Genomic DNA, 14,462 nt, shown 5'->3' with positions numbered 1-14,462 from the left:
ACCATTCTTGAGATATAGCTGTTCTAAAAAACGCATGATTTTTATGTACTTATAAAGCAAATATGCACATATTCAGACGAACCGGCTAAAATAAGCGAAGTAATCGGGTCTGTCCCCTAAAAAAATATATATTTTCTTGAAGAGCGAAATTATAGCTATCTTCTAAAAAAATCCAACAAAAACGGAGCGTGTTTAGAAGAGTTATTCAATGTTAGAGACATTTTTGCAAAAATAGCCCATTTAACCCACATGTATAATCGAAATCCCAACGGGAACGACCCCAACGAAAACTCTCCGATTTTTTTCAAGTTTTGTCCGAAGGTAGGGTTTGTTGCGCTGATTACGGAAATGTATAATTTCCAAATTTAAAAACCGGGTTAGACCCGGTTCTACTGAACCGATTACTGCAAAGTGGATATCGTTTGAAAGCTTACGGAAGTATCTAACACATAGTGTCGTTACTTTAACCAGTTCGCCTCATAATGTACTTACGCGGCTAATTTTTTATTTAAACTTTAGATCGCGACATCTCGAAAATGGTAAGTCTTTTTTAAGAATCATAATGGCCATTGTTGTAGACAATTATTGAATCTACAACTTTTACTTTAACCGGTTTTTGCTAAGTCTTACCGTTTTTGTGAAAAATTAAAAAAACTGAATAATGCCTCCAAAAATGACATTTGACCCCGAATAACTTGTTTTGCACACATGGGATCGATGGGGACTTTTAGGACGTTGCTTCTAATGGCTAACCCTAGCTCTCCACCAAAATTCAGCTTTGTGGGAATTTTTGCTATTTCCCCCTTATACGCATGTCTATTTTGACCGGACTAGTTTTGCACTATCAGATCAAACAATGCCAGGCCAATAAGTTCAGGACTAAGGTACCACATATGATGTATCATTTTATTATTTCCTTTATCTGATATTTGTTTGTGAATGCCTTTCGTATTAAGTAAATCTTCAATGCGGTTTAGGTCTTGTTTTGGACCTAAAAAATATTTCTGAATATCGTCTTCACAATTTTTTGTATTAAACTCAATCTATTGTCTTTATCTCTATTCAACCTATTGATAATGTTTACCCAATATATCCTATATTATGTCTATATAAACATTATCTTGTTCATTACACGTTTTGTAAAATCAATAACCCAAACTCTCACAACACTCAGTTGTTTTCGTGTGGGATACCAAATAAATAAATAAAATAAAATAGAAAAAAAAAACATTCTGGGGGCGTTAAACCAGTCTCGAACGATTTAAACACAATGTGCTTCTACGGTCTCTTGTTCTTGGAAAGTAAGCTGGGCAGTAGTTTTAAAACACTCTCGCCTACTTCGAACTTGGATTTGTCAATCGCAGACTATTCTTATAGAAATCGCTTGAATATGTTTGGTTGACGTCCGGATGTGCTTCCAAACTTGCAGTCAAAAATCCCTCTCAACAATTTTTCTAACAAGTTTGTACAGTGGTACAGAAGCTCCCGACATAATATCTGCTCGAGCTGGTGAAACCCCTGATCCTAGGCATTTGTACACTGCTAGTTCTTGTTTCTCCCATGAGCCACTGTCAGTTTCAGGAACGCCTAGAAGTTGTTCTTTACCTCCATGTGTCACCAAACCAGCAACCCGTTTTTTCTTCTCTGTTTTGAGAACATCTGGTAATAGTTTTCCATGCCAGTGCACGCAAATAGCCTCGTTCCTTGAAGCTGTTGTGTGTTTGCGGTTTATTCTCCCCTGTTAACGGATAAAGCTTCTAGAGATCTTATATTTGTAGGGATCCTCTCCGATAGCATCTACTGTAGCCAAAATGATACTAGTAACGTTCCTATACATCTTACAGGGGTCCAGCACCAATGGCAATTTCATAGTTACGATTTTCTTGAAGCCACGCTTAATTGTTTTCGGGACAGATGGTTCTTCAGATTCTACGATACGTTTAGCATCAAAACAAGACCTATACCTCATTGAAAATGTATTGAAATATGAAAACATAGCCACACAAATTTCAGAAAAAAAGAAATAACAACATGGTTAATAATCTGTGGTATCTTAGTCCTGAACTTGCTGACCTGGCAGTGTTTGATCCAACGGTGCAAAACGCCGTAAGGAGCCAAAAGGCGACAAAAATCTTAACAAGGCAAAGGTTCCAATTTCTTCAGAAATATTCTTGTTGTTCAAGAGATTAAACATTAACTCCGAATTTGCAGGAGGCGCAAAGAATGGTAAACAACTTGAAAGTTGCGAACTACATAGCAGAGCGTTCTTCAAGTAGTCAGTTGTACCCAGATAGCTCCAAAAACCACATGATGTCTGACTCTTGAATAAATTTAAATTAGAACAAAAACATTTGTTTTCATTCCAAAAATTGATAAAAAGGAAGAAGATGTATTTTTAATAGACTCCATTTTCGCACAAAGGCGTACATAGTCACGTTTTTCGGCACATTGGCTTTATTATCTCGAATTCAGTAATACTTACGTAGTTTGTTGTTCAGCAAGAAATGTTAAGAACAGAATGGCCTTTAATTTAATGCTTAATATGGACAAAAAGCTTTAACCATTCCAGAGAAATGGGTCGCCGAAGTCGCTAAATAGTCAAAAAATCGAGATTTTCATAACTTCGAGTCCCCAGTGGCACGTGTTAACATATTCCAATCGTGCTCAAACTTTGACAGTCTTAAACTCTGACCAAACGGGTGCCGCCTTAAAAAATCCGACATCGATTTGATCCCTTTGAACAATAACCAGCCCAATGCTACAAATTATGACAAAGAATGAAGAAACAGATTATGACATACTTGGATGGCTCGTCGCTTTTGCATGGTAGTCAGTTTGGGTTTCGATCTAATCGCAGCACCACATCCTTGCTGCTTGGGTTGACGGACAATATAAGAAAGAATGTCAGTGATGGTGGTTGTTGCGTGCTCTTGTCTCTAGACTTGGAGAAGGCCTTTGATAAAGTCAATCATGCTATTTTGGTAGAGAAGCTTTTCAAAGAGTTCAAGTTTTCCTCATCTGCATGTAACCTGATGTACTCCTACGCGCAGAAAAATTTATGTTAGAAATATGTTTGGATCCAAACAAATATATGTTTGGGACCGGTTGCAAACAATTATATGTTTGGATCCAAACATAATATGTTTGGGTCCAAACAAATATATGTTTGCAACATTTTGTAACATATCTCAATTTGATATGTTTGGGTAAAACATATTTTTTATGTTAGAACATTTTTTTCATGGGTGGAGAGAGGATGTTTGTCAACGAGAGTAATAACAGTGTTCTCGCGGCTGTGGAATGCTGTTTTATAATGAAGAGTTGTGTGTATTGTATAATAGAAGACGTAGAAGCGAAGAAGGGGGCTTTGGTGCTTTGATGGCGTGAATGCGTCAAACTCGTGTGTTTCTTGTTTTGTTGTTGTTAACCAACGTAGTGGGCGAAGAGGATAAGAAGAAATGGTATGAATTATTTTGTTTTTTCTTTCTTCAGTGTTTTAGTTGCCAGCGTAGCGTCGAGACGGTAAAGTGAGTGAATTAATCAGTGTTTTGTGTTTTCTTAAAGAAATTGTGTTTTTAGTAAATTAAATGCCCAATACATTTTATAATTGTATCGGAAAGTTGAATGGAATTATTTTATTGGACAAGGAAGAAATCGCATTTAATATTGGTAATTACATACATACTTATGTATATTTGAAATATGGCATACCCATATTTATTTATTACATTACATAAACATTTGATTCTAGATGGCGATTCCCCGCTGATGATTTCAACTATGAGGACAATTTGTTTTATTTCACAACTAAGGAGAAGCGTTCAACTACGTTTCTATATATTTTTCCTTTTTAAAAGTGTGACTATTTACAAATTATTTCAATCAGTTTTTCTTTTATTAAAGTGTGTCATGTATTTCTTTGGAATTTTGTATGTACCTATGTGTTTGTTGTTCTTTTTCCTTTCAATAAACAACCTCAACATTTGTGTGTATACTATAGAGATAGCCAGTGGGTTCTTACTGAGAGAAAATGAGCACACATTTCAAAGTGGTTTACATTGAATTTTGCGCTCCCTTGCTCTCGGTAAGCGCCCACTGGTGCATGTGTTTGTTTTTTTTTTGTGCCTTTTGGGTTTGTACTTTTTTGCACCCAAACATATAAAATGTTTGCACCCAAACATAAAATTGTTTACACCCAAACATATATATCTTTGCACCCAAACATAAATATCTTTGCACCCAAACATAAATATCTTTGCACCCAAACATATATATGTTTGCACCCAAACATATATTTGTTTGCAGACCCAAACATATATTATGTTTGGGACTGTTGCAAACATATATATGTTTGCTGCAAAATATGTTTGGGACATATGTTAGAGAGGCCGTTTTTTTTGGCGTGTACTTGTTTGGTAGAAGGCAATATGTTAGTAGTAACAAGTAGGAAAAGCGTTAAGTTCGGTCGGGCCGAACTTTTTATACCCTCCACCAAAATTTCAGCCATTTCGGTGGATTAATGTGGCAACAACCTTCAAAATACCTAAAATCGGAAGGTACTGTTCTATGGGGGCTATAGATGGCGTGGACCTATACCTACGAATTTCTGGGGGAAAGTTTTATACCCCAAACGAAGAGTAAATACCAAATTTCAGCCATCTCGGTGTGATAATGAGGCCAAAACCTTCAAAATACCGAAAATCGGGAGATATCGTCCTATGGGGGCTATATCAAAACGTGGACCTATATAAACATTTTATAATAGAAATGTTTCTTAGCCTCTGGAAATGCAAGATACAAAGTGACAACCGATTCTGTTGTCAAATGGGACTAATACATTCAAAATATATTAAAATGACGCGTACTTTATATGGGGCGTTATATGGGGGTAATACCAAAACGTGGACCTATATAAACCAACTTTGGTATGAATGTTTTTTGGCCTCTGCAGACACAAAATACCAAATTACAACCAATTCGGTGGTAAAATGGGACAAATATCTTAAAAATTCCTTAAAACGACGACGCGTCACGCGTCATTTTGTATGGGGGCTATACGAAGGCGTGTACCTACATAGCCCGCTTTGAATACCAAAAGTCCTACGTACATATAATAGATTTTCCCAAAATTTCATGCACCTACGTCAATCCGTTCGGACGCTAGAGTGATTTCCACAGACGGACAGACAGACAGACGGACGGACATGCCTATATCGATGTAGAATTGCACGCTGATCAAGAATATATATGGGGATTTCTGAGTGAAATCGGACACTTTTTCAAGATGAGGTTTTTGATTTGCTTAATTTTTTGCTGTGGTGATTCTGCTCATTAGCAAAATATTTTAGTATATTTTTAGATTTTTTTTTTTGACTAACGGTTCCAGAGATATCGCGCCTTGAAAAAGTCAAATTCTGTAAAAACTACATGCAAAGAAATACTCATAACTTCTTTAATATTGGTCCAATGTAAAAAATCTTTTTTTGTATGCTTTGTTGTTTTATCAGCTATTTAATAAAAAATAGCAAAAAAATTTGCACAGTGGGCTTGGATGCTATTTTCGCGATTTAATATTTAAAATCAATTTTTAAAGATGTTCGACCCCTACGATTTTCTTTCAATTTTTTTGTATTAAACTACGTTCAATTACAAAACTTTTATGTCCTATGTGGTAATGGGATTCGGACGATTACTATTTTTTCTGAATTTTTTAAAATTTGTCAATACAATTTTTTCTTTATACCAGTGTGAAACATTTGTTATTTTACACAAGAAATACAAAATTAAATTTGTTTAACATTTGTTTTGTTGCTTTATTTACGAATTTATCTTAAAAGTCTTAAAAACTGCGACATTTTTCGATTTTGAAGATGGTTTAGCAATTATTCTATTTAACAATTATTGTATGACTGAATGACGTTTTTTGTGCCCGCGATAAGTTTAGCCACTTCATATCTAAAATTCAACTCCTCTTTCGAATTTAAATAATTATCTTCTTGAGAAAATCTCTCTTTAATAATTGGTAGATTATTTGGCTCAGATGCCCATTCATCTAATTCCCAAACCGTGGTTATTTTATTATCAATTTATTTAGCTTATTGTCCGGCTGGTACACTTATTGCTAATACATTTTCAAAATAGAAAAATTACGCACTTTTTAAGATGTCTAAGATAAATTCCTAAATAAAACAACAAAACCAATGTAAAAAAATTATTTTGTATTGTTTTGGTAAAATAACAAATGTTTCACTCGGGTATAAAGGAAAAATTGTATTGAAAAACTTAAAAAAATTCAGAAAAAATAGTAATCGTCCGAATCCCATTACCACATAGGACTTAAAATTTTTGTAATTCGTAGTTTAATACAAAAAAAATTAAAGAAAATCGAAGGGGTCGAACATCTTTAAAAATTGATTTTAAATATTAAATCGCGAAAATAGCATCCAAGCCCACTGTGCAAATTTTGCAAAAATACAAAAAAAGATTTTTTCAAATTGGACCAATTCTATATATATAAACAAGTAAGAAAAGCGTTAAGTTCGGTCGGGCCGAACTTTTTATACCCTCCACCACAAATTTCAGCCATTTCGGTGGATTAACGTGGCCACAACCTTCAAAATACCGAAATTCGGAAGGTACCGTTCTATGGGGGCTATATGATGGCGTGGACCTATACCTACAAATTTCTGGGGGAAAGTTTTACACGTCTAAAGAATACTAAGTACCAAATTTCAGCCATATCGGTGTGATAATGAGGCGAAAACGTTCAAAATTTCGAAAATCGGGAGATATTGTATTATGGGGGCTGTATCAACACGTGGAACTATATAAACATTTTATGGTAGAAATGTTTCTTAGCCTCTGGAAACACAAAATACAAAGTTACAACCGATTCTTTGGTCAAATGGGTCTAACACATTCAAAATATATTAAAATGACGCGTACTTTATAAGGGGTCTTATGTGGGGACTATACAAAAACGTGGACCTATGTAACCCAACTTTGGTAGGAATGTTTTCTGGCCTCTGAAGACATAAAATACCAAATTACAATCAATTCTGTGGTCAAATGGGTCTAATACATTCAAAATATATTAAAATGACGCGTACTTTATATGGGGCCTTATATGGGGGCTATGCCAAAACGTGGACCTATATAACCCAACTTTGGTAGGAATATTTTTTGGCCTCTGTAGACAGAAAGTACCAAATTACAACCAATTCGGTGGTAAAATGGGCCAAATATCTTAAAAATTCCTTAAAACGACGACGCGTCACGCGTCATTTTGTATGGGGGCTATACGAAAGCGTGGACCTACATAGCCCGCTTTCAATACCAAAAGTCCTACGTAAATATAACATATTTTCCCAAAATTTCATCAACCTACGTCAATCCGTTCGGACGCTAGAGTGATTTCCACAGACGGACAGACGAACAGACGGACGGACATGGCTATATCGATGTAGAATTGCACGCTGATCAAGAATATATATACTTTGTGGGGTCTACAATGATTATTTCGAGTAGTTACAAACGTAGTGACAAACTTAATATACCCCCATCCTATGGTGGAGGGTATAAAAAGGATGATGTTAGTTACTACGCTTATAACTCAAGAACGGCTGAACAGATTTTGACAATTCGCACCAATTCGGAATGGTCTCATGGCAGAAAAGGATAAAACCTAAAAAAATCGCGAACATTTGCGAAAAATTTGCAAAAAAAATATTTTTTCAAGAAAGTCTATTTTTTCACAAATTTCTATCGAACTTCGCGTTTGGAGTATACCTTGACACCTATTTGGGCAGTTTTTGGCGAAAATTGTATATGCACTAACTGTGAGGGTTCATTGTTTGTCTCAGTTTTGTCAATTTTTGAAAGTTGTATAGAATCACAATCAAATCGATTTTCATTTATTTTCAAGAGTCTTTTTAGGAAATTAACAGCGAAAAGTCTTCAAAAGGAGAGGGCTTAGTTTAGAGTTTGTAAAGATTAGTGGTGGTTTCGGTCTGATTCCGATTGAAAAGATGAAGATGATTTCGCCGAAAGGGGTTTCCACAGTTTCATGGAAAAAGGTACAAATCCACAAAATTGGTGGGTTATTTGAAAAATCAAGAGATCGGAGGTAATTTCATTGGAAGTGAAGTTGTGGCATACATATATCGAGCCCTTCCCGCGAAAAAGGTGTAAGCGACAAAAAGCTAATTTTACAGGAGACGGTTTTTATTGAATAACTTTTGACATAACCAAAATTGTTTATTCAAATTTGGTATAGTTCTGTTATTAAATCCTACTTACTGAAAATATAAAAAAATTGTGGAATATCTTCAATATAACGGTAGTTTGTGTCGCTTACATCTTTTTCGCTGTCACGCAATCAGGCTTTTACTTTGAGAAGTGGCGGTTACATCAAAAAAAATTATTTGAAACAAATCATTTTTAGTGTAATTCTTATCTACAATTTAAAAACAAAGCACACTAATTTTATAGCAAGTATTTATTCGAAGAATTATAAGATTAAAACGTATTTCTTGTAATATAGTTGAATAACGACATGGTATGTAAATGTGCAATTTGATGTAAGCGACAATTCGCTGTCACAAACAAATGTACACAAAAAGCAAAAATGGCGCTTACATCAAAATTGTTTTTGCTCTAATTTCGTAACGGTACATGGCTGAGTTCTAAAAATTTGGGAGATGGTGTGTTGGAATATTCTTCATAGATTTCCGTAAAAAAACGAAAATCGAAAAAATGTCGCTTACATCATTTTCGCGGGAAGGGCTCGATATGTATACTTTTAAACCGTAAGTAAAACATCTTCGAAATATCAACTTCCGATTTATGCGATATAAAATTTAAGCTGTACCAGATATATATTGATACTGTTTAGATCCTGTCATGATACCAAAAAATGATGTCTCCACTGAAAAGGAGTATGAATTGAATCAGTTTAGTTCCCGCCGAGCTGGAAGGCAATTAAAAATGGCCAAATACTGGTATTGTTGGTACACTGTATATATGTAAATCGAAAAAGGTTGATATTCAAAATTGGATAGAAAAAAAACAAGAAATCGGAGGTACTGGATATTTTTGGTCGAATTATCTGACATATATTTTTATCGGGCGACATAAGTAGGTAAATACTTATTAAACGTTAATTAGTTTGTGATATTCATTTGACTATGTTGACAAGACTTCAAGCATCCGAAACACACAAAGAACGGCAACTAATAGAATAGCTCTGCTAACAAGGATCAATGTACTGGATTGTACAGTCTCAGTCAAAATTCAATTACCGCATTTTTTCGTGTTATCATAGCCATTGCGTCTAATTCCAAATTTTCAATGCAAGTAGAATTCGGGAGATCACGTTAAACAGAGAAGTCAGAAAAAAAGTAGACGAAGGCGGTTACCTGATAATGATCGGATCCCTCTGCTCAAAATAGGTTAATTGATTCAAACGCAAATTTAAATAAGCACTATATTCAGTATTAAATTCAAATTCCTACGATCGCATTTCTTTCTTCGTATTCAATTGCTTGAGAGAAATATCGTGTTCAGTGGTGAAAGCAAGAATTGCTAAACCATCGATTATGAAACGGATAGGGGCGTTACGATATTATTTTGCTTCAACTGTGCTACCAAATATTTTTATTTACATCGCAAAACGTGTTATTTGCTCAAAAAATATATCTTAGTCCCGATTTACAGTTGTGTTCTGTACCTAACAAACTGCGAGACAAAGTTCGCCGGGTCCCCTAGTTTTTAATATACAAAGAAATATTGTTAGATATAAGCAAACTGCGAGTAGTTAATGTTTAGATGTTTTTTGGAACCGCTCATGGCCCTATGGGCTAGGTTACTGTAATAAATAAATTAAATTAAAAAAAAAGAAAATATTGAATTTTACATAGAACGTTTGATATTTTATCAAATATTCTATTTTTTAATTGTTTAATAAAAAAATGCTATTACGATACCATATCTTTATACCCTACACCACACTGTCGTAAATGGTCTCAATAACATAATAATCTGCTGAAAAAATCGACGTTAAAAAAGTCAACAGTCTTAGTTTAGAACACTGTTATGTATTTTTTCATGGTTTTTCCAACATTAAATGACAATTTTACGACTTTTATGAAGATTTTCGGCCAAAATCTGTTTGCATATTTTGCATGTTTTTGATATGACCCCAAATATTGAAAAATTTACCCTTAAAACGCCTAGATTTAAAATTTGAGTCCATTCGGATGAGAAATAAAAAAACGTGCAAAAATCCGATGTCTAGTCATTATTATTAAAATCGCAAAAATGAAAAGTTGGGTTCTATTATTGAGAAAATTCAACGCCTTATTCGTATGCGAATATATCAGCTTCTAGTAGTATTCCAACCGCAAAGCCTGTCAATGGATGACGAAAAAGTCACCTTTACATCAATGTAGAATAGGTAGGCGAAGTTGGTCAAACAAGGGAGCTATCACAATAGTCGATAATGCATCCATCGGATTGTCAGAGAATTTTGTTGCTTAATGGGGGTCCCAGAGAGGAATGAGCATATTGAGTTTAGTGGTAGTCAGATAATATTCCGTCAAAGAAATGTTTACCAGTGAAAATTGTATGCACAAGGGCATCACATAGTCGGCCCCGTCTCGACTATAGCCTTTGCTCACTTGTTTTGTAATAATCTTTTTAATGTGACACTATTTGAGTAAATGCGCAATATATGTACGCTAATGTGTGGATTGTTATATTTTATAAACTCTATATTTATACACTTTGTTTCTTACCTTGTAAAATTTCGTTTTTCTGGTTGGTTTTAGTAGAGCTCATTTGTTTTTTATTCGGAGTTAATGTATCAAATTGAAATACATTCATTTTTTGATTTGAACTTTCTACCAGCTTTTCAGCGTTGTGTTTCTCTTCCTGCAATGACTTTTGTAGATTTTTAATAGATGGGATATTTTTCTTTGGCAAGTAAATAGGCGCATTTTGTCCTGTCAAACGATCTTCGTTAAACAACGTGGATTCCGCACGAGGATATGAAACATTACTCTTGGTGCATGAGGGAACTTTGACACAGTCTGATGGCTATATGTGAAATTTTTTTTTATCAAATTTGTATGCCATTTTCTACTACATACTTTATTCAAATATACTTACATTGCCAGCAATGGAACAGTTCTGGCCGGGGATATGTTTTAAGGCAATATTTCTGTGGGGTGGAACGGGTGGCCGATACTCATTTGGTTTGATCTCCACATCAGTATTATGCGACATACTAGAAAAACACATCGAAAACAAAAGAACGTCAATTAATATTTTCAATATTAAATTCCTGTAAATAGCCTAACAGACGAATATTTGAGAACCAACACCATTTCACCTTACGAGGATCACTAAAAACCTTCTGACCTAGGCAACACGCAGTGTCGCCAGGCGTCATTTAGCATTTTTTGGAAAGTTTGACAGTTTTAGCTAAGCGTACTCATGACAGTATCACATACGACCTTTGTTGAGTTGCTTACAATGACCTGAAAAAAAAAAACACTTTGCAAAGCAACATTTTCACAACTTCCGACGTGAATAATCACGTCAAGAGTGCATCGATAGAATTAAATCTTTATATGTCAATAAAGGACCATCCTACAGCACTATGAAAAACAGGTTTAATGAATTCAATCGTGGCCAACACTCGCCAAAACAAACCAAGTTGGTGAGGGTCGTCCAAAAACGGCCGTTGTGCCAGAAAAAAAGTAAGCCGTGTGTGAACGGATAATGCAAGAACGCAGTGCTATGTACCGTGAGACAGAGACATCCTTGGGCATTTATTCCACCAACTAACATTTGATATCGGATGCGGCAAAAATTGACTTTTTCTCGTTGGATCCCATGTCGATCGGTGTATGAAATTTCGAAAAAATACGATCGCGGCGCTTCAAAAGACGTTTATAAGATGGATGGAAACCGAAAAATAGCAGCAATCGGCAGAAGATGCTGTAAAAACGTTCAAAAATCATAGTTTGGAGGTGTCTCAATCAAGCCAATGCAAACAATCCAACACATAGTTGTATGTCCTGAGTATTCTTAGGCTAAAAACTGTCAAACTTTCCAAAAAAAAGTTAATGATGCCTGGCGATACTGCGTGTTGCCTAGGCCAGAAAGTTTTTAGTGACCCTCGTATCAGTATCGAAATAAAGATCAACAGATATTTTTATAAAAATACTGATACGATAGTACGATTTTCTATATAGTGTTTTGTGCAAATCTCTCGCTATTGGTCCTCAAGTCAATATTCCGACAAAATATGCAAAATTTGCGATTTATAATAAATTCGGTCAAAAAAAGGAATTGCCTACTACATGGTGGTGACAATAAAAGAATTGCAGAAATTAACAAATCTATGGTTCCTTGAGAATTACCAGTTGTTTTCCTCAATGAGTTGTCTATTAGGGTTATGAGTTTTTGACATTTTTTTCTTAAAAATGATTACCTGTAGTGAGAATGAATGGACTTTTGCCTACAAATGCCTAAAAAACATTCATTCCATAAAACATTCATTCCATAAAAAAAGGTTCCGCACAAACCACATTGATTTTTTTTATTTATTATTTACTAGCGGACCCGGCGAACTTCGTCCCGCTATTAAGGAACAAAATTTCATACAAAAACTCAATTTTCGATTTTTCCAATTTTCCGACTTTTCCAGAGAGATTTTCCAAAATTTTCTTCCGTAAAGACCTTCTCCTCGAAAATACGAATAACTGACAAAAACTTTTACAGAAATCGGCCTAGCCGTTCTCATTTTATGAATTACTATACATTTTTTACACCATTTTTATATATATAGATTTTATTTACATATGATTTATTTTTGGAATTTATTATGATAGCAGAGGATAATATCTATCAATTTAGCACAATGAAGTCATTCAAATACTAGTTAGAGAGCAAATAGTGCTCTATTGTAGGCAAGGGTGCCAAATTGGTGGTTTTCCCGCCACTTGTGGGGATTTTTGACGTACAAAAACCACTGTTTAAGCAGGAATGTCAACTGTTTTAAGGTAAAAATCGCTACCGCCATATGGTGCGTATGTGACTGTAGCTATTTTTACCTCGGAACAGTTGACATCCCTGATTGTATGTCGTTTCAAAATACTGCACTGAGGGAATATTTTTTCCCTATACTTTGCAGAGGTATTTTGACTTTTTCAAAGCGAAAATTAGACCATATTTAGATCCATTTTTCGGCAATACATATTGAGTTAAACATTAATTTTTTGCATACTTGTTTTTAGCCGATTGTCATTGTTTATTGTTAATATGACCTCATGCATTTTTTAACTATCTGATCCTCCATGACGGCTTTTTTATCACTGAACCTTATCACATTCAATATTGTTAGACCACGGGAGTTGCCAATCTTCTACTGGGCGCGTCTTCCCGGGTGGCGGATGGGAAGGGGGTTTCTGAGATATGCGGGGCCAGCAACGCCCGAGGGAAACTGAAGGTGTTTCTGTCTCCACATATCTCAGAGACCCTGGGTGTTTGTTTTTCTGTCAAACCCCCCGTGGACCAAAATTGGATCGGGGTAGTTCCCTTAAATAAATCAACTAAGATGGGTAAAAGGAAAAAAAGGAGTAAAGTTACGGTGCAGGGAGTTAATAACCCAGTACCGGCGGTAAGCGTTGGTGAGATCACAAGCCACGTGCCGTCCAGATCAAGCGATTGTGATCCGGCTGTCTCAGGTGTGGATGCCTTGGCACCTACAGCCGTAACTGCTACAAGTGCAGAAAATACAACCCGAACTATTGTTGACGAACCGGATTTTCAAAAGGATAATATTTTAGACAAAACTGGTGCTAATCAGTCCACGGCTGACAGGACTGGAGTTTTGGGCGGGGACGACCTACACCTCAAAGTGATTGGAGACAGTCTTGAGAGACAGAGTAGGGAACTCCTTGACCAACTGGAGAGACTTGTTCCGACCATACCACCAGAGGACATGTTAAACAATCTCACCCTCACTGACGACGAACTGGACATTACGGTGATCCCAGCTGAGTCAACAAGGAGGTCTGACGATGACATGTCCACTGACGGTGATGTGGTCGAAGAGGTTGCGAACCTTGGTTCGCAATCACAGACAAGTCGAAATCAGACTGGTCCTGTATCGGCACTAGCCGATACTAAGCTTCGTAGACAGATTGCCACGGAGTCAATGGATGTTGATGGAGAATCAAAAGAGGATCCATCAACAACCACTGACTCTAAGTCGATGACCGTCGAGGGGGGATTAACGGAAACTCCAACAATTGCCACTGACTCTGAGTCTCCGGCCTGCGTTGGGGAATCCAAGAAAACCTCATCGTCGGACACCGACGCAGCCTCAATCTCCGCCAAAGAGGCTTCAGATACGAGGCACTATAAACGTGCGGCTTCGTATCTGCGCAAGTTCG

General features: G+C 35.9%; 1 protein-coding gene across 1 annotated transcript in view; it reads right to left on the bottom strand.

The window, feature by feature from the left end:
- The window catches only part of dtn (transmembrane protein 132C dtn), a 444,998-nt gene that overhangs the window by 118,223 nt on the left and 312,313 nt on the right, over positions 1-14,462 (bottom strand). The window contains exons 14-15 of the mRNA XM_073979456.1: positions 11,167-11,284; positions 10,794-11,094 (exon numbers count right to left, since the gene is read on the bottom strand). Coding sequence (XP_073835557.1) covers positions 10,794-11,094; positions 11,167-11,284 — 419 coding nt within the window. The remainder of the gene's footprint in view (positions 1-10,793; positions 11,095-11,166; positions 11,285-14,462) is intronic.

Source organism: Musca autumnalis, unplaced genomic scaffold, assembly GCF_047663935.1.
Source record: "Musca autumnalis isolate F117 unplaced genomic scaffold, ASM4766393v1 scaffold_3, whole genome shotgun sequence".
In the NCBI taxonomy this organism is placed as follows: Eukaryota; Metazoa; Arthropoda; class Insecta; order Diptera; family Muscidae; genus Musca; species Musca autumnalis.
This window is presented reverse-complemented; position numbering and strand designations above follow the sequence as displayed.